Source organism: Mobula birostris, chromosome 23 (assembly GCF_030028105.1).
Source record: "Mobula birostris isolate sMobBir1 chromosome 23, sMobBir1.hap1, whole genome shotgun sequence".
NCBI classification, from domain to species: domain Eukaryota; kingdom Metazoa; phylum Chordata; class Chondrichthyes; order Myliobatiformes; family Myliobatidae; genus Mobula; species Mobula birostris.
The window spans coordinates 63,737,440-63,763,135 of NC_092392.1; the positions used below are offsets into that span (position 1 = coordinate 63,737,440).

At 45.7% G+C, this 25,696-nt stretch overlaps 1 protein-coding gene across 1 annotated transcript in view; it reads left to right on the forward strand.

Annotated features, from left to right (window-relative positions):
• Positions 1-1,982: 1,982 nt before the first annotated feature.
• Positions 1,983-25,696, forward strand: part of LOC140186773 (mitochondrial 10-formyltetrahydrofolate dehydrogenase-like) — a 117,403-nt gene continuing 93,689 nt past the window's right edge. Inside the window, exons 1-3 of the mRNA XM_072241316.1 lie at positions 1,983-2,110; positions 3,174-3,318; positions 14,878-15,112. Of these exons, the coding sequence (XP_072097417.1) occupies positions 2,063-2,110; positions 3,174-3,318; positions 14,878-15,112 (428 nt within the window). The 5' untranslated portion in view covers positions 1,983-2,062. The remainder of the gene's footprint in view (positions 2,111-3,173; positions 3,319-14,877; positions 15,113-25,696) is intronic.

The window sequence follows — 25,696 nt, forward strand, 5'->3', positions numbered from 1 at the left end:
GCAGAAGTACGTAGATAGGAACTTGATAAACAAAGGGTGAAAAGTTGCAGGGGGAGAGATGTTGGCTTGAGCTGATCAGATTAAGCATTAGCTTACAGAATGTTTGAGTGGCCTACTCCTGTTCCTAATTAGTACATTTGTAATTCTAGGTCTTCATATAGTATGTTTAGATTGAGGAACTGAGGAAGTGGATATTGCTGGTGAAGCCTCCTGCTCCTGTTAGGTAAAACACCTTGTGAGGACGTATACAACAAATAGTTAAAGCATTATGTGAGGACACACATGACGAATGGTTAAATCACCCTGTGAGGATATACACAACGAATGTTTAAATCACCTTGTGGACACACACACCAAATGGTTAAATCACCCTGTGAGGACACACACTACGAATAGTTAAATCACCCTGTGAGGACACACACAACGAGTGGTTAATTCACCCTGTGAGGACACACTCAATGAATGGTTAAATCACCTTGTGGACACACACACCAAATGGTTAAATCACCCTGTGAGGACACACACAACAAATAGTTAAATCACCCTGTGAGGACACACACACTGAATGGTTAAATCACCCTGTGAAGACACACACAACGAATGGGTGAAACAAATGGGATTAGACCAAAGGGACCTGGTGTACAAATGCAGGGATCTTTGAAGATGGCAGAAAAGGCAGATGAGATGGTGAAGAAGGCATATGGGGCTTGCCATCATTAGCTGAGGCACATAATACGATGCAACTTCCTACAAATGTGGAAATATTGTGATTGTACTGGAGATAGTGCAGAGGAGATTTATCAGGAGAAGAGCTGGTGTGAAGCATTCTAAGTATGAGGAGAGACTCTATAGACTATGTTTGTTTTCCTTGGAGCAGATAAGGCTGGGGTGGGGGGAATGGACAAAGCTGTACAAATTACAGGGGGGGGGCAAATAGAGTAGATGATAAACTTTTCCCCAGGCAAGTTATAAGACCAAAAATATAGGAGCAGAATTAGGCCATTCAGCCCATCGGGTCTGCCCCACCATTCAATCATGGGCTGATCTAATTCTTCCAGTCATCCCCACTGCCCTGCCTTAACCCCATACCCTTTGATGCCCTGGCTAATCAAGAACTTATCTATCTCCACCTTAAATACACCCAATGACTTGGCATCCACAGCTGCTCGTGGCAACAAATGTAAAATTATGTAAAATTACTCAGCAGGTTTAGGAATAAGTTACCTAGAAGGGATCTGAGCAAGAAAATTTTCATCTAGATGGTGGATGGAAGCTGGAAATTGCTACTTAGGGAGTGATGGAAGCAGAGACACTCACATTTAAGAGTTATCTAGAAGAGTATTTGAATTACTAAATCAAAGATTAGAGAACAAGAACACCAGGAAATCTGCAGATGCTGGAAATTCAAGCGACACACATCAACGTTGCTGCTGAACGCAGCAGGCTGAGACCCTTCGTCCTGACCCGAAACGTCGACTGTACCTCTCCCTAGAGATGCAGCCTGGCCTGCTGCATTCACCAGCAACTTTGATGTGTGTTGTTAGAGAACAAGAGCTGGTGAATGGCATTGGTGTAGAAGGGTTCTTGAGGATGTTTACTCTGCCTGCACAGGTATCTTGTATTCATGTCATTAGACCACAGTCAATAATCTGAGGGAACATCAAATCAGAGTGTGGGATAGGCGGGGTATTGAAAGTACAGATTACAGTGATGTACATTTCTACTGCTACTGGTTCACGGACGGTTTGAGTTGCCAGATCTCTTCTGAGTGCAGCGTCTTGCAGGACGCAGTGCATTCCTGTGGGTCTCGGATCCTCCTCGGCAGGAGCTGAATGGCCCGGCGGCTGTTCCTGGCCAGGTACAGATCTTTGCCCCGGATCCCAGACTAGAACCCAACTCCCGGAACAGCTGGTGCTGACAGGCGATTGCAACAGATTGGGGCGGGGTCAGTATCTATGACGACAGATGGCTGATTGGCTGTCGAGAGCGCGCACGCTCTACGTCGGGAGCGAGTTTGGAGGTAGATGGGCACCGAGACGCTGCTATATTGATCCCAGGAGCCATGCTGTGGGCAGCGGGGTCGGTTGTGAGGAGGTTCAGCACCTCGGCGGTGAGACACAGGACGGAGGATGGGGGCCCCGACTGTCTGCCCATCCGCCTTCCCTTCACCCCATTCCCCTTTCGCTCTTTCTCTCTCCTCCCCAGTATCTTCCCCGTCCATATCCCCCTATCCTGTACCCCTCCACCTGTCTCAGACCCCGGTTCCCGTTCGTCCAGCCATTGTTCCCTTACAACACCCATCTGTCTGTCTACCCCGGGTTTCCGTTTCCTGATCCCTCTCCCGCAAGGAGATATACCCGAAATAACAGTCTGTCCTTGGGCTGGGTCCCAGCGGAGGGAGGGGGGTTTGAGAGCCCCTCTAACCAACCGCCCGCCCACCCACCCACTCGCTCGCTCGACCCCTTTCTGTACCCTACGTTGCTACCAACAACCTCTCCGTTCCCTGCCGTCTGCTTCCTGCACCGGACAGTTGCTGCTCCGCTGCCGAATGGACACGTTGCATTGCATTAGTCTCCGCGGTGGGACTCGGGCCAGTGCGGCGATAGACACCCCGACCTTCCAATGCGAAAAGTCGTCAGGACTCCCAACACCCGCAGATACCCTGTTTTCTCCCCTTTCCCGGACAGCCTGCCCCGGTCAAGATCCTCTTCCCTGGTCAGCCTGCTCCTGCACTGGGAAGCCCAATTCTCCGCAGACAAACGGGGCCCTCATTCACACCGACCCCCCCCCCCCCACACTATCGCCTTTCTGTGTTTGACTTCCCTTGCACCATGCCACAACCGACATCTACCCCCTCCTGCTGTCTCTCTCACCCCATGCCCTGTCATATAGTCGGAGAGCGCGACAAGCTTTTTGACCCACCTAGTACGTCTGTCACCCACACTCCCACCTCCTGTCTTCTTCCTTAATCCCCACTGCTTCTCTCTTTCTTCCCCACAACTGCAGCCCAAACTCTGTCTCTCTTCCCACCCTGCATCCTTGGGCAGCATCCTGTCTCTGTAGCTTCTGTCAATTTTTTCACCATCTCCCTGGGATCCACCAATCCTGGCTCTATCCCTGGGACAACTTTGCATCACATCCTGTGTTTTGATTCAGTTCCCCTTCTTTTATAGATTAATTACCAGAATAAGCTCAAGGTAGCTCTAATTGGCCAGAGTTTGTTTGGGCAGGAGGTTTACAGCAGCCTGCGGAAAGAAGGACACAAAGTAGTTGGTGTATTCACTGTTCCTGACCGTGATGGAAAAGCTGACCCTCTGGGTGAGTGTTGTACACTGGTCAGTGTCAGCTTCCTGCACTGACTGTGGGATGTTTTGTTTTAGTTTTGTCGTGTGATGTATACAAGTGTGAAGAATGTGGGTGGCATTATTTATAAATAATTGCCCTGGTTTATTGAGCCTAGTAATCAGTAAGCATATGGTGACGACTGGCTAATCCATTGTGCCCACAATACCAAGCTTGAAGTCCATGTATAAATTCTTTTGGAAGACTGTGCACAACATTACACATCTGAAGGGCCTGTTCCTGTTCTAAATACTCAATATTTTTTAAATTATCACTCCATTGCTGTTCTTTCCAATCTAGTTCAGAATTACCATTTTCTCTATATAGACGAGATAGGTACAGAACAGGCTGAACATGATGCCAAATTAAAGTAAACCTATGTCCATTCCCTTCCTGTTCGTGTGCTTTCACTACCTCCTCTGGCAGTGCATTCCCCACACATACAACTGTATAAAGTCACCTCCCCTCTGGCAGTGCATTCCCCACACATACCACTGTATAAAACTTCCTCCTCTGGCAGTGCATTCCCCACACATACAACTGTATAAAGTCACCTCCCCTCTGGCAGTGCATTCCCCACACATACCACTGTATAAAACTTCCTCCTCTGGCAGTGCATTCCCCACACATACCACTGTATAAAACTTCCTCCTCTGGCAGTGCATTCCCCACACATACCACTGTATAAAACTTCCTCCTCTGGCAGTGCATTCCCCACACATACCACTGTATAAAACTTCCCCCTCTGGCAGTGCATTCCAGACACATACCACTGTATAAAACTTCCTCCTCTGGCAGTGCATTCCAGACACATACCACTGTATAAAACTTCCTCCTCTGGCAGTGCATTCCAGACACATACCACTGTATAAAACTTCCTCCTCTGGCAGTGCATTCCAGACACATACCACTGTATAAAACTTCCTCCTCTGGCAGTGCATTCCCCACTGACTCTCAATATACGGAAGAGAGAACAGTTGTGCACAGGAACAGGCCCTTTGTCCCACAATGCCTGTGTTGAATACAATTAAACTAAATTAAATTGTATGTGATCTACATCCCTCCATTCATTGCATATGTGTCTTTCAAACAGCCTCTTAAACACGGCTATTGTATCTATTTTCACCTCTAACCCATTCCAGGTATTTGTATAAAACAAAACTTGCCCTCCATGTCTCCTTTAAAAATAGTCATACTTTATTAATCCTGGGGGAGATTGGTTTTCGTTACAGTTGCACCATAAATGATTAAATAGTAATAAAACTATAAAAAGTAATATGTAAATTATGCCAGTAAATTATGAAATAAATCCAGGACCAGCCTATTGGCTCAGGATGTCTGACACTCCAAGGGAGGAGTTGTAAAGTTTGATGGCCACAGGCAGGAATGACTTCCTATGATGCTCTGTGTTGCATCTCGGTGGAATGAGTCTCTGGCTGAATGTACTCCTGTGCCCACCCAATACATTATGTCGTGGATGGGAGACATTGATCAAGATGGCATGCAACTTAGACAGCATCCTCTTTTCAGACACCACCGTGAGAGAGTCCAGTTTCATCCCCACAACATCACTGGCCTTACGAATGAGTTTGTTGATTCTGTTGGTGTCTACCACCCTCAGCCTGCTGCCCCAGCACAACAGCAAACATGATAGCACTGGCCACCACAGACTCGTAGAACATCCTCAGCATCGTCCGGCAGATGTTAAAGGACCTCAATCTCCTCAGGAAATAGAGACGGCTCTGACCCTTCTTGTAGACAGCCTCAGTGTTCTTTGATCAGTCCAGTTTATTGTCAATTCGTATTCCCAGGTATTTGTAATCCTCCACCACGTCCACACTGACCCCCTGGATGGAAACAGGGGTCGCTGGTACCTTAGCTCTCCTCAGGTCTACCACCAGCTCCTTAGTCTTTTTCACATTAAGCTGCAGATAGTTCTGCTCACACCATGTGACAAAGTTTCCTACCGTAGCCCTGTACTCAGCCTCATCTCCCTTGCTGATGCATCCAACTTTGGAAGAGTCATCCGAAAACTTCTGAAGATGACAAGACTCCATGCAGTAGTTGAAGTCCGAAGTGTAAATGGTGACGAGAAAGGGAGACAAGACAGTCCCCTGTGGAGCCCCAGTGCTGCTGATCACTCTGTCGGACACACACTGTTGCAAGCACACTTACTGTGGTCTGCCAGTCAGGTAATCAAGAATCCATGATACCCGGGAAGCATCCACCTGCATCGCTGTCAGCTTCTCCCCCAGCAGAGCAGGGCGGATGGTGTTGAACGCACTGGAGAAGTCAAAAAAACATGACCCTCACAGTGCTCGCTGGCTTGTCCAGGTTGGTGTAGACACAGTTCAGCAGGTAGACGATGGCATCCTCAACTCCTAGACGGGTCTGGTAACCGAACTGGAGGGGATCTAAGAGTGGCCTGACCATAGGCCGGAGCAGCTCCAGAACAAGTCTCTCCAGGGTCTTCATGATGTGGGAGGTCAATGCCACTGGTCTGTAGTCATTGAGGCTACTGGGACGCGGTGTCTTCGGCACAGGGATGAGGCAGGATGTCTTCCACAGTACAGGAACCCTCCGGAGCCTCAGGCTCAGGTTGAAGACATGGCGAAGTACTTCACATAGCTGAAGGGCACAGGCTTTGAGCACCCTGGTACTGACACCATCCGGTCCTGCAGCCTTGCTTGGGTTGAGATGTTTCAGCTGTTTTCTTACCTGTTCAGTTGTGAAGCCCACCATGGTGGTTTCGAGTGGGGAAGGGGTATAGTCATGAGAGCAGGGTGGTGGACTGTGAGGAGGGGTAGGAGGGGAGAGTGGAATATGTGTTGGTTGGGGGCTGACAACAGATGACTCGTGGGGGATGGGCAGGGGCCACACTGTCAAATCTGTTAAAGAACAGGTTAGGTTCATTGGCCCTGTCCACACTGCCTTCAGCTCCTCTGTTGCTAGTTTCCCAGAACCCAGTGATGGTCCTCATCCCAATCCAGACCTCTCTCATGTTGTTCTGCTGGAGTTTCCACTCAAGCTTCCTCCTGTACCTGTCTTTAGCCTCCCTGATCCTGGCTTTCAGGTCCCTCTGTATTGCCCTCAGCTCCTCCCTATTTCCATCTCTAAACGCCCTCTTTATAGCGTTCAGGATGTCCTTAATGTCCTTTGTCACCCATGGCTTGTTATTTGAATAACAAAGGACAAACTTCTCCCTCACCTTAAATATCTGTTTGTTTTTGATATTTCTACTCTGGGGAAGAGATTCAGACTATCTATGCCCCTCATAGTTTCACAAATTGTGTTGTCAGGTCTCCCCTCAGCCTTTGCTGCTCCACAAAGAAAAAGAACTGAAGTGTGTCCAACGTCTCATAGCATGTGCCCTCTAATCCAGACGGCATCCCAGTGACTCTTCTGCACCCTTTCTAAAGCTGCCTTGTAATGTATGACTAGACCTGAAAACTCCAGATGTGGCCTGACCAACATTTTATGCTGGCGCAATATGACTTGGTGCCCTCAATGATGAAGACAGGCATGCCACACACTGACTTTATCACCCTGTCTACTTGTGTCGTCACTTTCTGGGCGGGGGAGGATGTACAGACTTGCACCCCAAGATCCCTTGTAGCCACACGTCACAACAGTGGTGTGCAGAGGATTATCTCTGAATGCACAACACACTGAACCTGAAGTGGATGGGCTACAGCAGCAGAAAGCCATTGGAGGTACCCAGTAAAGTGGTGACTGAGTGAGTATCACAGACAATAGGAGACCCAGCACTGATCCCTATGGAACACCACTATTTACAGCTCTCCAACCCAAGCAAGGCTGCAGGACCGGATGGTGTCAGTACCAGGGTGCTCAAAGCCTGTGCCCCTCAGCTATGTGGAGTACTTCGCCATGTATTCAACCTGAGCCTGAGGCTCCGGAGGGTTCCTGTACTGTGGAAGACGTCCTGCCTTGTCCCTGTGCCGAAGACGCCGCACCCCAGCGGCCTCAACGACTACAGATCGGTGGCATTGACCTCCCACATCATGAAGACCCTGGAGGGACTTGTTCCGGAGCTGCTCTGGCCTATGGTCAGGCCACACTTAGATCCCCTCCAGGTCACCTACCAGCCCCGACTAGGAGTTGAGGATGCCATCGTCTTCCTGCCGAACCGTGTCTACGCCCACCTGGACAAGCCAGCGAGCACTGTGAGGGTCATGTTTTTTGACTTCTCCAGTGCGTTCAACACCATCCGCCCTGCTCTGCTGGGGGAGAAGCTGACAGCGATGCAGGTGGATGCTTCCCGGGTATCATGGATTCTTGATTACCTGAATGGCAGACCACAGTACGTGTGCTTGCAACACTGTGTCCGACAGAGTGATCAGCAGCACTGGGGCTCCACAGGGGACTGTCTTGTCTCCCTTTCTCTTCACCATTTACACCTCGGACTTCAACTACTGCACAGAGTCTTGTCATCTTCAGAAGTTTTCGGATGACTCTTCCAAAGTTGGATGCATCAGCAAGGGAGATGAGGCTGAGTACAGGGCTACGGTAGGAAACTTTGTCACATGGTGTGAGCAGAATTATCTGCAGCTTAATGTGAAAAAGACTAAGGAGCTGGTGGTAGACCTGAGGAGAGCTAAGGTACCAGCGACCCCTGTTTCCATCCAGGGGGTCAGTGTGGACATGGTGGAGGATTACAAATACCTGGGGATACGAATTGACAATAAACTGGACTGGTCAAGGAACACTGAGGCTGTCTACAAGAAGGGTCAGAGCCGTCTCTATTTCCTGAGGAGATTGAGGTCCTTTAACATCTGCCGGACGATGCTGAGGATGTTCTACGAGTCTGTGGTGGCCAGTGCTATCATGTTTGCTGTTGTGTGCTGGGGCAGCAGGCTGAGGGTGGCAGACACCAACAGAATCAACAAACTCATTCGTAAGGCCAGTGATGTTGTGGGGATGGAACTGGACTCTCTCACGGTGGTGTCTGAAAAGAGGATGCTGTCTAAGTTGCATGCCATCTTGATCAATGTCTCCCATCCACTACATAATGTACTGGTTTGGCATAGGAGTACATTCAGCCAGAGACACTTTCCACTGAGATGCAACACAGAGCGTCATAGGAAGTCATTCCTGCCTGTGGCCATCAAACTTTACAACTCCTCCCTTGGAGGGTCAGACACCCTGAGCCAATAGGCTGGTCCTGGATTTATTTCATAATTTACTGGCATAATTTACATATTACTATTTAACTATTTATAGTTCTATTACTATTAATTATTTAGGGAGCAACTGTAACGAAAACCAATTTCCCCCGGGATTAATAAAGTATGACTATGACATTCAAAGTAAGTCACCCCTCCCCCCACCCCAAATACGCCAGTTTTGAATCTGGTTCAGCAACTCACCATTTATCTCAATATTGCGGATGAGCTTACCATGATGGACCTCGTGAAAGCTTTACTGAAGTCCATGTAGACAACATTCAGTGTTGCACCCTCATCAATCATCTTGCTCACTACAGAATAAAAGAAAGTAATCAATTTTGTAAGACATGACCCTTCTTGCACAAAACCCTGCTGACTATCCCTAATAAGTTTATGCATTTCCAAGTAGATACTGTCCCTAAGAATTTTCTCTGAAATGCTCATTGAACTCTGACCTTGTATTTCATTCGTTAGCTGATAGTCCTATTGTTTACTTAATTCTTGGGCAATTATGTCACTAAGTGTGTCAATATCAGTGGAGCCTTTGTTCCTTCACTGAAAGGTCTAATAGATTCATTTTTAAATTTCTGAAATAAAATGTAAATTTCACTGCCAATTATTGTATCACGGGCAAAGTTACTTGATAAATCTGTAATGTATCGAGGCATTTTAATACAATGTCATTCTGCCTGTCCTGATTCTCTCAAAGCAAACAATTAGATCTTACTGAATTACATTTGGCAAAGTCGTGTGCACTTCCAATATGTGGAAGCAACCTGACTGACCCACCATCCCTCCAATGGAAAACCAAGTTGTTTCTCTCTGACAAGGGGTTCTTAACCTGAAACATGAGCTGTTTCTTCTTCCACAGATCTGCCACACCTGCTAACTGATTCTGTTCTGAGTTCAGATTTCCACCCTTTGCAAACTTTTGATTTTCACTTCCTGACTGTCCTATGCTCTGCATTAGAATAGGTCTGAAATGGCACAAATCCCCAAGAGCAGAGGGGACTTTTAATTCTATAGTGGATTCCTGTTAATTGAGCATTGATTCATCGGGCAGCCACTTAGTTGGCACAACTCTTAAAGAACAAAAACTAATGAAGAAAATAGCCTGGAATTCCTTCATTTATTTGGGGCGCTATGCTTCTTAATTGAGTCAGGAAACTGTTGTTGAGCAGTTTCTACTCGGTGTCAGTTGCTTGCATTTGTGTGGCCATTCTACACTGCACCGTGCTTAGAGTAAACAGTTTTTGAATAGCGCCAGTTGTGTGTATTTGTGTTCAAAAAGCAGTGATTTTTGTCGCTGATAATTGGTGAGAAATGACTGGTAAGACAATTCAGAGCTGTTTTGCTCACTGTGGTTTCAAGCATTCAGACTTGAAGATGTGAGAAACAGTGGGAAGTGAAAATGAAGTAATTTCATTACTTCAGCAAGTTAGGAACTATGAGGAATTTGAAGGCATCGACAATCATTTTGAATGTTACAATGAAAATGAAGATTTGGAGGATGCAACAGTTTCTAACTGGCATCGATCGCATGAACTCCTGTGGCCTTTAGACACTAAACCATGCTTAGGGCAACCAGATTTTAAATAGTGTCAGCTGCATATGCTTGTGTTATGTTATTCATTTGTGCCATTGAGGCAGGATTAAAAAGCAGTGATTATTGATGCTACTTCATGCAGGAAGGCAACGAAGGCAGTCCATTATCTACACTAGGTTTCTGGGCTGATTTTGTTTATTTACAGTTAATCAAAAGACAGCAGTGTACAGTGGATGAACTCCTCTGTCGAAAACTATTAGGAACTAATACAGTTTTATAGTACCATAGCAATATTGGTAGTGTTCTAATTTGTTCTGTATTTTATTTAAAAACATAATTTGGTGCTCAGTTAAATGGTAGTCTGCCTGTTTAAAACTATTTCAATGAAACTAGCTAATTAGGGCAGCTGCTTGACTGGGCCAAAATGTATTGGTCTCAATGAGCCCCAATTAACTGCAATCCATTGTACTTCCTCTGCATTTACAGGTACACAACAAGCAGTTATGGACCCAACATCAGGCTTCCAATCACAAAACTAACCCTCTACATCTCCCTCTGCCTCATTGCAACATACACAATTCTGAAAGAACTCAGCTGGTCAGGCAGCATCTATGGCGATAAGTAAACAGTGGATGTTTTGGGCTGAGACCTGCCAGATGGTTTATGATGCTGCCTGACCTGCTGAGTTCTTCCAGCATTTTGTGTGCGTTGCTCTGGATTTCCAGCATCTGCAGAAGCTGTCTCTGATTTGTAACACCACCTCATTATTTCTTTATTTGTACCATTTATTTTGTAATTTCTAGCCATTTTATGATTTTGCACTCTAAGGTTCATCCATCGTCATCGATGAAGACCTCGACACCATTAGTACTTTTACAAGGTCGAGTTGCTAGCTCGACACTCAACCCGGCACGAATGGAAAATGTGTCCGGGAGCAGCCCGACTGGATTCGAACTCAGGAACCTTCGCTCCGGAGTCCAGCTCTGATGTCACTGCGCCACCAGCCGGCTGATGGTGTCAAGACTAGCACTTGATTTGGATTTAAGTGAGGGAGAGTTACGCAGCGTCAGCCTCACTCTCTCTTCCCAGTTCCCATCTGGATCCACTGGCAAGACAAAAGTCGAGACGGTTGGAGATGGGACTAGGCGCAGTGGATGACCAGGACGCGGTGTCTTGTCCTTCTCTACATGTTCCATGACGCTTGCAGAGACCGCCTTCTTGATTGTTGGACCTTCCATAGGTCTCGTCCGCTCAATCCGCTGGAGTCTGTCTTCACATGCTGTGATGGACAACTCCCTATCTCACCGAGGGTTTGAGACCCGTAGACTACCCTCACCTGGTTTAGCTGGCTTGTCGAAGCCATTGCTCGGGGTGTGGCCGCTGTCACATGCAAACAGCTACGGGGAGCCACAGGTGAAAGCTGAGTACCAGGTGGGGACCAAAGGTGGACAAACCGCCCTGAAAAGGACATGACATGTTCCCCCACCAGAGGTGCTACCCCTCCCTGACACCCCATACACCCCGATAGAGTTTGCACTCTATTGTCGCCACAAAAACACAAATTTTTCTTCATACAAGACTAATAATAAACCTAATTCTGCTGTGCTTTTGGAGCAAGCCTGACCTGATCCAATATATTCTCATATGAGACCTGGTCACAAAAATGAACAAAGCATTTTGTATTTTTGACGCTGTTACTATCTTTATTTGTTCTGCTTGATAGGCTGATGCAGAACCACATGCTGCTTCATTCACCATGTGGTTTATGTTGTATTCCAGGGTATCATTTTCTGAAGGGAAATTTCATCGACTGTTTCCAAGAGAGCTCTTTCCAGAAATGGCTCAGACTGCTAGTCACACCAGCCTCAGACAGCCCAATGCACACTGATTCATCTGCCTGTATGTCTTGACAGAGTGATATACTGTATGTTTTGTGCTGTAGAACTTGCCAACCTAGAAATGACATCTCCTTCTGCAACAGACTCCTGGGCTGTGCCATGACAATTTGGAAAGAATCTGATTGGATTCGGAATGTGTTTTCTCAGGTGATTTGTTGGCCAGGGATGTGGGCACAGACCCTGGTAGTCTCCCTGCTTCCTCTGTCCCATCCCTGTAAACTATGGAGACCTACCTCACTCTTTGAAATGTGTATGAACCAGTGAATAAAGTTCTGGGACTGCCTGCTGCAGGATGTGAGGGGTCTCACTGCTGAGTTGCCTGATTTGTTTCCTCTGTCTTCACCAAGCTGTCACTCCTTCACTGAACCCTCCCCCTCCCTCTATCCACACACACACACACACACACACACACACACACACACACAGAGGTGGGGAATCCTTTGTGCCGAGTGGTGCTGGAATTCTGTAAAGTGCTGAAAGTGCTGATGGTTTTGTCATTGTCAACGCTGTAGTGTTCAGAAAGCTGCAGGAACTCCGTGGATCAGGCGACATCTATGGACAGTCGATGGGTCCAGTACAGGATCTGCAATCTCTTGTGTCTGATGCGTAAAGCTGTAACCTAAGGGCCACACTCCAGTGCACCGTGGTTTTATCACCGTTTTAAAAGGCGATGGTTTTGATGGCATGTGTCCTTTTTTGGCAGCTTGTTCACAACCATTGAATGGTGTCTCTCAGTAGCTTTGTGGGGTTGGCATCTGGCAATAATTTTAAGGTTTGCTTGTGACAAAGCCAAGAGCCCTGAGTTTGTGAGAAAAGTGGCTTCCAGACCCTGGGTCTTTGGTTCATCTCAAATTCTCCATTCCGAGGGGGGAGCTTCACTTGTCCAGCAGGTTTATCAATAGACAATCCATCCTGTTGGGTTGTAGACTATGCAGATGCAATGTAAAGTACGATTCTTGTTTGTGTTGGCCTCCCCCGACAGTGGAGAAGGTTAAGGATGGACGTGGGCGTGAGAAGGGGAAGCGGAGTTAACTGAGAGCTTGAGACAGTGTGAGTGCTCTGTAAAATTGGTGTTCAGCTTGCACTGATAGAAGCAACCACGTTGGGGCACCAAAAGCAGTTGACAGGATTCGAGGTGAGCGTGAGCCTTTCTGCAGCTGGGAGAGCTGTTTAGGATGGTGGTGAGGGAGGTGCAGGTGGTACATCAGTGTTACATCACCTGCAAGGGCAGGGGAAGGTGCCAAGGGTCAGGGAGTCCCTACGGAGTAGGGAGGAGATGATGTGGCTGCTGGTACTGATAAATAATGTTCTGGTTGTGAATCTGATGGGATGAAAAGTGAGGACAAAGGTTGGGAGAGAGCAGAATTCTGGGAACTGGAGGAAGTACAAAAGAGTCATGGTAGAGTCAGTCACATCTCATGAGGGAGGAGAGGACATTTCAGCTGTCCTGGAATGGAAAGTCGATTCCATTCGATATAGTGAAGATGGGGAAAGTTAGGAGGGGGTCCTTTGAAGAGACGGTGATAAGAGATGTAGTCTATGTACAGAAGCTGTGGTAGTCAGTGGGTTTATAGTAAATGTCAGTGGATAGTTTGTCTCCTGAGATGGAGACAGAGAATGAGAAAAAAGTAGAGAGATGTGACAAATAGCCCAATTGAATTTGAGGGTAGGGTTGAATTGTAGAAAAATTGCATTAATTTTATCTAGTTCCATCATTTGGTAAAGGAGAATATGTGTAAATGATGCCCTTGTCAATTGAGGCCACTTGACAGGGAGCTGAACCAGCAAGAGTACTGCCTTTGGATGGGACATGAAGCCAAACTTCACTTCTGTGCCAGGAAAACATGAAAGATAGGAGGGTAACTTTTGGAAGATGAGCAAGAGGATTATTCCTAGTGACTTGGGCAATATCTACAATATCTGGTGTTCGTGTGGAGAGTGACTGTTATGATTCCTACATTAAAACAATGGCTGCTTTTAAAAATTCATCAGTCACAAGGTGTAATGGTCTGAGAGTGATTAAAGTGTGTAGCTATAGAAACTTAGACATAGAACATCGAATATTACGGCATGGTACAGACCCTTTGGCACGTGGTGTGCAGACTTTTTAACTCTAAGATCAATCTAACCCTTTCCTCCGACGTACCCTGCAATTTTTAACCATCCGTGTGCTTATCTCAACTTATCTTTTTTTCCAGTCCTGATGAAGGCTCTTGGCCCAAAAAACATCGACTGTCTATTCTTTTCCATAGATACTGCCTGATCTGCTGAGTTCCTCCAGTATCTTGGGTGTGTTGCCTTGGATTTCCAGAATCTCTGGATTTTCTTGTGCTTGTGTTTATCTAAGAGTCTCTTAAATGCCCTTAATGTATCTGCCTTTACCACAACCCCTGCATCACTTTCTGTGTTTTAAAAGAAAACACAAACAAACCTGTCTTAGACATCTCCACTCTACTTTCTACCAGTCTCCTTAAAATTATGCCTCCTCGTATTAGCCATTTCTGCCCAGGGAAAAAGATCTAGCTATCTACTCTATCTATGTCTCTTATCTTGAGCTCCTCTATCAACTCACCTCTCATCCTCCTCCGCACCAGAAAAAAGCTAAACCTACCTTCAAAAGACACGCTCTCCAATTGAAGAAGCATTCTGCTAAATCTCCTCTGTATCCACTCTAACGTTTCCACATCCTTCCCGTAACAAGGAGACCAGAACTGAGCACTAAACCAGGGTTTTATTGATGCAGGTCTCTTCTCCATTCAGGCTTTCTGGTTGCAAGCCCACATCAATCTCTCTGCTTTGATTATCCAGATACCATTAGCAGCTTGGATGGGAGAGGGGAGGTGAGAAGCTGGCTTGCAAGTAATGATTACAGAAACTTACAGGTGTAAATTTATTTTCTCCTCAGCGGTTGCTGCAGACAAGGATGGTGTTCCGGTCTATAAGTTCCCCAGATGGAGGCTGAAGGGGAAACCTATTACTGATGTTATTGAAGCCTATAAATCTGTTGGAGCAGAGCTAAATGTGCTTCCGTTCTGTAGCCAGTTTATCCCAATGGACGTTATTAATTACCCTCAGCATGGATCAATAATCTACCACCCGTCACTACTTCCTCGCCACAGGGGTGCAGCTGCTATAAACTGGTAAGAATATCAGAGCAGAGAGCAACAATAGCCTCTGTGCTTCAGTTTGTGTGTGTCGTGACAATCTGGTAGATCTGAAGCTTAATGCAGAGCAAACATTTTCATCTCGTGCATATTCTGACATCATCTTGTCAGTAAAACTTGGTGAAATTGCACTCATTTTGCCACCTTGTTTAAACTACTGTTTCCATTAATAATTTACAAAAACCCAATTGGTTTTCAGATGTTTTCTTGCAGGGAGCTGCTTGTTTTACTTGAATAAAGACATAGACGAGGGAGAGAAGCTGTGTGAAATTTGTCAGTGTGGATTGGACCTTGTTTAAGTACAAGTAGGACCTTGCTGTGTGTGAGACGTGTATTGTCAGCCTGTTCAGATTAGTGTTGGAAATTTATCGAGTGATGTAGATTCTCTCTGCTCAAGCAAACAGATTCCAGCAACTCTTAGTGTTAGCAAAGGGAAGGTTTGCTCAGCAGCACAGGGCATAGAGACAAAGAAAGGAAGGGGGATTGTGTGCAAAGAGCTCTGGTTCTGGCCTCCCTGAGCGCACAGTATATCAGCATTATGACCAATTTGTTGTTTTCCATTGCTGAGCCAGCACTGCCAAGGAGAGCTGGGGCTCTGCACAAGTTGGTCTTAACCTGGAGGAGAGAGTTGTGGGAAGCATTGTCCCTGGCAATGTTCCCTCTAAAATCTGTGCATGCACACACATCTTTTGCTGCTAGCGCAAAGGGATTTAAACTGCGCACCAGAGGTTATCACCCTCTACCTCGTTGGCATATTAAGTATATTTAAGTATACTAAAGTACATGTGAAAAGATTGATATTATTACACACTGTCGTATAGTCTATAAGAATCATTGATGTGTATTATTTTATTTCTTTTAAACAATGAACACCAAACTGGACTCAGTAGTTTATTATCCTTAGAGTAGCTTCAGGGTAACTTCCAATTAAAAATTCAGTGTGCACATGTTGTCACTGGACAAGAAATTGCCCAGCACAAGTTTTTTGCGCACACTGGTCATTACAAATTAGAGGTCCTTGGAGGTTAAAAGTTGCCTAAGTAGTAATGTGAGAGCCCAGTGGTTAATATGGTAGTTGTCTAGGAGTTTTCCTATTGAAGATTGTATAGGAAAGCTTCTGGGAAGGGAGACAGAGTGGTGAATATGGTGGTTCACATTGGTGTCATCTATGATCTAGATACAGATTCATGGAGAGCTTGTCACTGGATTGATAGCAATCCCAGGGAGGGAATCCCAAAGTTGTTTTCAGTGCTTCATACTTTCTTTTAATTCATTCAAAGGACCACGACTTCATCAGCAAATCCAACAATTAGCATCTCATCCCTGTTTGACTATGAGAAAATGGCTGTCCTTTTGAAAAGAAGGCCTTGAAGTGTGGATAGACCCACCGTGCTGTCAGGGAGAGAGTTCCAGGATTCTGGCCTGGCATGTTTACAAGGAAACAAATTTCATGTCATATGCCAGGGAAGTGAAACCTCATTCTGAAACATGCAGTGAAATGCTTCATTTGTGTTAGAAAACAACATACCAGAGAGTGTGCAGGGGGCAGCCTGCAAGTGTTGCCACACATTGTGTAGATGGTGTGTGGTTTGAAAGGCATCTTCCAGGTGCTGGTCTCCCCCACGCTCATCCTGCTAGCTGATGTAGATCATGGGTTTGGAAGGTGCTTTCTTGTGGAGTTACTATAATATATCCTGTAGATGGTATAACCTGCTGCTGCTGTGAGCTGGTGGAGGGGCCAGTGAATTGTTATGCATGGGGTGTGGGTTGCAATGTCCTGTGTGGTGTTAATTTTCATGTGTTGTTGCTGCTGCAAGTGGAGATTATTCCATCATGCTCCCGACTTGAGCCTTGGAGATGGTGGACAGGCTTTGGGAAATTAGGTGGTGAGTTACTCACTGCAGGGTTCCCAGCCTCTGATCTTCTCTGGTAGGCACACTGTGCATGTGGCTATTCCAGTTCAGTTTCTGGGTTAGTGGTAACCCCCACCCAGGATACTGGTAGTGAAGAATTCAGGGAGGGTAAAGGGGGTGAGAGCTGGATTTTCCCTTGTTGACCTTGCTGATGTGAGTGGTGGATGTAACTTGTCACTGGCCTGGATGTAGTCTAAGTCTTGCTGTGTTTATTGCGGACTGCTTCATTGCCTGAGGAATTGTGAATGGTGCTGGACACTGTACGATCATCAGCAACCATCCAATGGCACTTTATGATTGAAGGTCACTGATGAAGCAGCTGAAGATGATTTGGATGAAGACACAGCCCCAAAGAACTCCTGCAAAGATGTCCTGTGGCTGAGATGATTGTCCTCCAACCACCACAAGCATTTTCCTTTGAGCCAGATGTAACTCCCACGTCTGGAGGACACTCCCATCCCCACCCCACCCTTGATTCCCACTGACCCTGGTTTAGCTTGGGCTCCTTGGTACCATACTGGATCAAAGGCTTTGCTGAGGTCGAGGTAATTTATTCCCACTTCATACTGGTTGGAGAGTGATTGGAAATATCAGGTCATGGTGCACGATTAGTGCTGGGAAGGCTTCATGTTATTGGAGCAGACAGCTTGTGGAGGAAGGTCTTGACTGATCTGAAGCCAGTGTCAGTGGATCTGGTGTTGTCTGTGTAGAGTTTGCATGTTTCCCTGTAACCACTTGGGTTTCACTGGGTGATCCTATGTTCCAAGCACGTAAGTTTGTACATTTATTGGCTACTGTAATTTTCCCGGGTCTATAGAGTCTGGGAGGGGTTTGATGGGAATGTGGTGAGAATGAAAGGAGGAATCAGATTACTTTGAGAGCCAGCATGGATTTGATGGGCTGAGTGGCCTCCTTCTCTGTCACAAGGAAATAATGGAGATTTTCAATACTTAAACCAGTAAACTAGGATCACATCTCAGTGGTGATTGGATAATTTGTGTATTTTTTATATCAGAGTAAAAGGACATCAAAGGTAGAAGCAATAAAAAGGGCAGTAAAGTTCCTTTGACTGTTGTAACAAATCATCCCCTTCGAGCCAGGGAACAAAGTTTGCTTCAGTGAGTCACTCTACCCCAATGTCATTTGCCTGTTAGTTGTTCTCTGTGACTTAAACTCCTAGGTACCCAAATTGAGCACAAATAAGAGGAGCTCGTCAGACCCACTAGGGTTGTGGACAACACCCAAATTCTGAGAAAGATTGGCTAAAGCAGGGTGGTGACTCTAAATGGAAAGCAAGATTATGGAAGTTGAATTTCATTTAAATACAGACCAACCGTAGTGTCTCAGACATCTAACAAATAATCATGGAACGCCTAGTAACTATAGTGTTGGAACCCTGTGTCAGTTGTAATGACATTCTTAAATGGATATTTATCCCCTGTTGTCAATTGGCATAACAAATGGATTCTCTTTGGGAGATTCCTGTGGCAGATTCTATGAATATTGTACATTGTCCATAAATCTGTCTTAAAGACCATTTGCCTATCAATTATTTCTTAACTGAAGATTAGATTATGAGGACACACAGTCCTCTTTTATTGTTATTTAGTAATGCATGCATTAAGAAATGATACAAAGTTTCTCCAGAATGATATCACAGAAACACATGACAAACCGACTGAAAAACTGACAAAACCACATAATTATAACATATAGTTACAACAGTGCAAAGCAATACCGTAATTTGATAAAGAACAGACCATGGGCACGGTAAGAAGTCTCGGTCTCTCGAAAGTCTCATCATCTCACGCAGACGGTGAACCTCCAGCGCCGCAAACTTGCCAATGCAGCATCCTGGAAGCATCCGACCACAGTCTGACTCCAAGTCCGTCCGAAAACTCCAAGCCTCCGACCAGCTCTCCGACATCGAGCACCATCTCTGCCGAGCGCTTCGACCTCGGCCCCGGCAACAGGCAATAGGCAAAGCCGAGGATCTGGGGCCTTCCCCTCTGGAGATTCTCGATCGCACAGTAGCAGCAGCAGCGAGTGGGCATTTCAGAAGTTTCTCCAGGTGTTCCTCCGCGCTTCTCACGTCTGTCTCCATCAAAGCAGGATTGTGCACGGCCCCTAGTTACACATACGATATCATTCGGAATGGCCGCGTGCACTGCGTCGCACCGCCATCTTCTCCTCCCTCCTAACAGATGAGCTCCGTTCTGTGAATCTGTTTTTCAGTGAAATGTTCCCCAACTAATTTTCACCTTGTTTGCTTGTTACATACACCTGTTAGGGTGCATTCTCCAGTTACCTTATAAGGTAACCGTAGCCTTCAGCCAGGAGCAGATGTCATCAGGTGGTTCCCAATCTTCAGTGAGAGTGAGATCTGTTTGAGAATGGGAAATTGTTAGAGAATTTAATACTGATCAAACACAAAGTAGGCAAAAACGTGGAAACTAGTTAGTGCCTTTATTTCATGGGGAGCACAACATCTCCCCCAATGCAAGGTTACAATTCCAATTTGTACAGTGAATCTAATCATATCATTCCCTCCTCACAATGCTGCCAACTCCCAGTCCTCGAGCTTAATTTTTCCTCCACAGAAACATTGAAAAGAGCAAGTCTCAGTGTGTGTGAGACTCACTTGGTGCCAATAAAAAGAAGTGAGATTTAAGCAGAGCAGCCTCGGTTGGAGTGGGATAGATTTAGAGTGGAGAACTGAGGCTTTGACAGGAAAGGAGGCAGCCGATTTCCTTTTCTCAATTCCTCCGTCTCTGCTGTATCTGCTCTCAGGATGAGGCTTTTCATTCCAGAACAAAGGAGATGTCCTCCTTCAAAGAAAGGTCTTCCCTTCCTCCACCATCAACACTGACCTCAACTGCATCTCTTCCATTTCACATTCATCTACTCTCACCCATTCCTCCCGTCACCTCACCAGGAATTGGGTTCCTCTAGTCCTCTTGTATGGGATACCAAGTTGATGGGTAGTAATCCTGAGATCACAACCCTGGAGGTCCTGCCCTTTAACTTAGCACCTAACTCCCTACGCAGAACCTTATTACTTATCCTACCCATGTCATTGGTACCTACATGGACCAAGACCTCTGGCTGTTCACCTTCCCACTTTAGAATACTGAGGGCTCGATCCGAGATGTTCCGGGCCCTGGCACCTAGAAGGCATCATACCATCCAGGAATCGCATTCTTGCCCATAAAACCCTCTGTCCATTCGTCAAAGTAACGAATCCCCCATCACCACAGCATACCTCCTTTCCCTCCCCTTTAGAGTCACAGAGACAGACTTAGTGCCAGAGACCCGACTACTGTGACTTTCCTCTGTTAGGTCATCCCCAATGACAGTATCCAAAGTTAAAGGGGATGGCCACAGTACTCTGCACTGGCTCCTTAACCCTTTTCCCCTTCTTTGATGTCACCCAGTTTCCTGTGTTCTGCACTTTGGGTGTAACTACCTCTCTAAATGTCCCATCTACCATCACTTCAGTCTCCTGAATGATCCCTGATGCAGATTGTTAGAAGCTGCAGTTTGATAAACTTCTTGCAGTTGTAGTTGTCAGGGACACTGGAGGTCTCCCTGTCTTCCCACGTCCCACAGTAGGAGTATTCAACTATCCTGCCTGGCATCTCTATTGTCCTAGATAAGCAGATATTAAGAAGGGAAGGGGAGAAAACACAACCACGAGCTTTACTTATCTTTGCTTTCTCTAACTGAAGCCTCGAAGAGCTAAAACCTCAAGGTCACCACTCTGACTCTGTCCACTTGTGCGATGGCCACTGCTCTTGATGCTGCCTTGCTAATCAATCCCAAATGAAGATTGCCCACTGGTCAAAGTTCTGTATTGCTGGCACGACCCACTGCTGCCTTTTTCTACTCAGACAGTGGACCTGAGTGAAATCTCCTTCTCTCAAACTTCCAACGTCCACCCCAATTTGCTTCAAGATATTAAATTCAAGACATTAAAAACACTTCCTCTGTAATCTGTATAGGCTCCATGACCTCGCTGCTGCTTTGCCTCACTTCTATAGACTGTGTGTGTGTCTCCCAGGTGAATACAGATTCAAAAATCCACTTAAGATCCCCCCCCCCCCAGCTCTCTACCTTTCTGATCTTTCAAAAGACCATTTTCGTCCCTTGCTGTCCTTTTAACATATCCGTAAAATCCCTTGGGATTCTCCTTCTCCTTGTCTGTTAAAGTACATCATGTCTTTTTTTTAAGCCCTCCTGATTTCCTTAAGTGTTCTCTTGCAATTTTTTATACTCCATAAGTACCTCATTTGTTCCTACCTGCTATGCACCTTTTTCTTAAATAGAGTCTCAATATCTCTTGAAAACAAAGGTCACTCAACCTGTTATCTTTACCTTTTATTCTGACGGGTACATACAAGCTTTGTACTCTCATTATTTCACTTTTGAAGGCCTCCCACTTGCCAAGAGCATCATTGCCAGAAAACAACCTCTCCCAATCCACACTTGTGAGGTCCTTTCTGGTACCATCAAAATTGGCCATTCTCCAAGTTAGAATCTCAGCCCGTGCACCAGACCTATCTTTTTTCCATATGTACTTTGAAGCTAATGGCATTATGATCACTAAGTCTTCCCCTACCCAAACTTCTGTCACTTGCCCTGTCTCATTCTCTGATAGGAGATCAGTTGTCACACACTGCCTCATTGGGACTGGTATATGCTGATTAAGGAAACTTTCCTGAACACATTTGAGAAACTCTATTCTGTCTAGTAACACACAAAAATGCTGGAGGAACTCAGGGGGCCAGGCATCATCTATGGAAAAGAAAAAACAGTCGAAGTTTCAGGCAGAGACCCTTCATCAAGGTTGTGTGTTGATTTGGATTTCCAGCATCTGCAGATTTTCTCGTGTTTGTGTTGTCTAGTCCATCTAGTACTTTTACACTATGGGATTCCCAGTCAATATGTAGAAAGTTTAAAATCACCTACTATATATTTCTTGCAACAGTCTGCGATCTCTCTAGAAAAATTTGTTCCTCTAAATCCTGGCGACTGTTGGGTGGTCTATAATACAGCCCCTTTAACATGGCCATACCTTTTTTTATTCCTCAGTTCCACCCACAAAGCCTCACTTGTCCAGTTCTCCAGTCTGTCATTTTCCCTGACTAGTAATGCCACCTCTCCCCCTTTAATCACTCCCTCTCTGTCGTGTCTAAAACAATGGAACCCCAGAATATTGAGCTGCCAGTCCTGCCCCTCCTGAAGCCAAGTCTCACTAATAGCTACAAATCATGATTCCATGTGTTGATTGATGCTTTTCCGAGGATATTTCTTGCATTGAAATAAATGCAACCCAGGATACAAGTTGCACCGTGCTCAACCTTTTGATTTGTGAATTTGTCCGAGATCTTAACAGCATCCCATCACCCTCCAACTCTAGTTTAAAACCCCTCCATGCAGCACCAGCAAACCTTCCCACTGGGATATTAGTCCCCTCCCTGTTCAGGTGCAAAAGTGTCTTGTGTACAGACTGTTCCCTGGAAGGGAGCCCAATGATGCAGAAAATCTGGCCCCCCCCCCCACACACACTTCAGCCACGTGTTCAGCTGTATGACCTTCCTATTTCCAGCCTCACTAGCATGTGGCACGGGTAGCAATCCTGACATCACAACTCTGGAGGTCCCGTCCTTTGACTTGGCACCTAACTTCCTGAACTCATTTTTTTTTAAGAGCGAAGCCACTTGTGTACAGTGCTCCTCCCATCATGCTTGTGGTGTTGGCATCTTTTCTGGAGGGTTGCAGAATCCTTTACATGAGTCATAGAGCACCACAGCACAGAAACGGCCTGTTTGTTCTGCTGCACCCCTCAAGGCCCTACTGTTGTAGAACACAATCTGGAATTGCTTCCCGCTACAGCCTTTATGTGACCAGTTTACTGCTGTCCCTTTTCTTGGCTCCTTGCCCAAGTCACAAGTCCTTGCTGTGAGAGGTGTTGCGGTGTTCTATGATGTCAGTTCCATGTTCCAGCACCATCTCAACCATCAGCTAGGGGTAATAAAGCCTTGACTTAATAAATTTCTTTAATAGCTTCAGAAACGTGGTGCATCTGAGTTGCTAATGAGCTCTACCTTTAATCCTGTATGAGAGTATGTGTGTACTCTCAAAAGATAGTTCAGAGGTTGCAGTGGAACAAGATTTTGCAGAGAAACTGCTCAATGTGTTGCTGAAGGAACATCCCATGAATTCCATTCCATTTGATCTTTCCCATTGCCCTGAAAATATCTTTTTTCCCCCACCTCCCAAGTTGATATCTAGTTTCCTTTTAAAAGTTGTTCTTGAATCTGCTTCTTGTACTTTTTCAGGCAGTGCTTGTACATCGTAGTAACTTGCTAAACTGAACTCTTGTCTCACCACTCGCCCTTTTGCTAATTACTTGTCAAAATTTGTTCTATTGTTTACAACTGTTGATAAAGCTAAGGTCTGTTGGGTTGCTCCACACGCTGCTGCAGGGCGCAGTGGTGCAGTGATGGGCTGCTGCCTGACAGCTCCAGTATTCTGGCTTCACACCTCGTCGTGGCTGTGACCTTATGCAACTTGCACCATTTGACCTTCTGCACATGTTTTCCACTGGCTGTGCAATTTCCTCCCGTACTCCACAGACGGATGCATAATGGGCCACTGTAAGTGCCAGTGAGTGGTGGACTCTGGGGGTACTGGGGCAGTAAAACAAGATCAGTTTTGATGGATTGTCAGTGACTCTTTCAGTTTAAAGTGAAGCCACACAGTGTAACTTGTACTGATCTGTCGTTCCACTGCTGTGTGATTTTTAACCAGCAGTACAGGGTCTTAGTTAAAATGACCACTCACAGATGAAGAGTGAGTTTTGCTGAGGACTCTTCAGCCTGATTCTTCCTCCTCCTCGGTTTCTCACTGCATTCATGTCACTGGTATCAAGAACGTGTGATACTTGTTTTCGCCAGTACTAATCAGCACTCTTGCATACCCGTTAGTTTTTCTTGGGTCATCTCCTCTGTCTACATGTGATCTTTTCACCTTGGTCTTCACAACATTAGATAGACCTTTCTCAGTGGGGGATTGAAATGTCGGTTAGGATGAACAACATGAAAGGAGTCTACAACTACCCACTGCCTACACAGAAAAAGTGGTATGGCAGATGTCCTGACCCCGATTAACTCACCCCACGCACTTGGCTGGATGAATGCTTGAGCCAAGGCACCAGGTGCATTGGTCTCTGTCACAGAGCAGTGAAGTCGTATGACTGTTTACCTTGGCTAAGCAATGGTGGGTGGTACAGCTGGACTTGCTTGTTAATTTGCTCAATATATTTCGCAAAAAATTGGTAAACATCTCTTCCCCACTTGGGAATGTTCTGAGAACAGCAACTCCTGGTCTGGCCAGAGTAGTTTTAAAGATAGCACAGGTGGTAGGAAGGATGTAATTTGATTCAGTAGGTGGAGATTATTGTAAAAGTGTTGCAGTGAATTGAATAGGGGTTCAAAATATAAGATTTACAGGTTAGAATTTGCCACAGCACTTATTAATACTGTGCCCTGTTGTTTCCCAATTGCCCCTGCCTGTTTCATTACTGTTTTTTACCCACAAAATTAACACCACACTGTTTATCCATTAGTCTTCTGTTTCTGCAGTTTCTTTATTCGTGCTATTTTCATTAAAACATTCACATGAGAAGGGTGCCTGAACCATTCACAACCCATTGAAGAGTATAATATTTTTGTCTGGCTCAACAGGACTGACGTGATGTTACTCATACCTGACCTTTTACAAAGCAGAAGTCAGTCTCAAAGTAAGGAGTTGGGCATTCAGGATTGAGATGTGGCATTTCTTCACCCAGAGGGTATGAGTTATTGAAATTCTCTGCCCAAGAATGCCAGGTCCCTGGGGTAACAGGTCAGACAGAAGCATGTGTAGTGGTGGGCCCAATGTGGGGATGATCGGCCTTGTTTTTATTCTTTTGGTCTTTATGTTCTTGCAAAGACTTCATTTATTTTACTTGGAACACAATAGTACAGGCCCTTCCCTTCGGCCTGCAATGTTGTGCCAACCTTGTAACCTATTCTAAGATCAACCTGACCCTTCTCTCCCACGTAGCCCTCCATTTTCTGCCACTCGTGCCTAAGAGTTTAAGTTTTCCTGATGTATCCTCTCTACCACCACCCTGGGCGAGGCGTTTCACACCCTCCTCTCCATGTTTTAAAAAAAATCTCCCACTGACATTCTCCTTGTGCTTTCTTACAATTACCTGAACATTAGACGCCACATAAAATTATTGCCCGGGCTTTCTCATCCCCTCATTCTGCCGTCAGAATCTTCCTTTTAATTTTACTTTTACAGTTTCCACACACTTCTATGTTTCTGTTGCGTGGCGTTCAGTGTCTGACACATTCCTCCTTCCCTCTGTAATCCTCATCTAGAACCCCTTGAATCTCCCCAAATGTCCCCTACTGCTCCGAGACCAAGTTACTCCCCAGTAGCTGTTTCCAGTTCACTTTTGTTGAATGACTTCTCTGTCATCATCTTCAGAGGCAGTCTCTTGGGATTAGGAATGACTCAGAGGCCAGGGTTAAAAGATTAAAGATTCTTTATTTGTTACATGTACATGGAAACATACAGTGAAATGTGTTGGGGG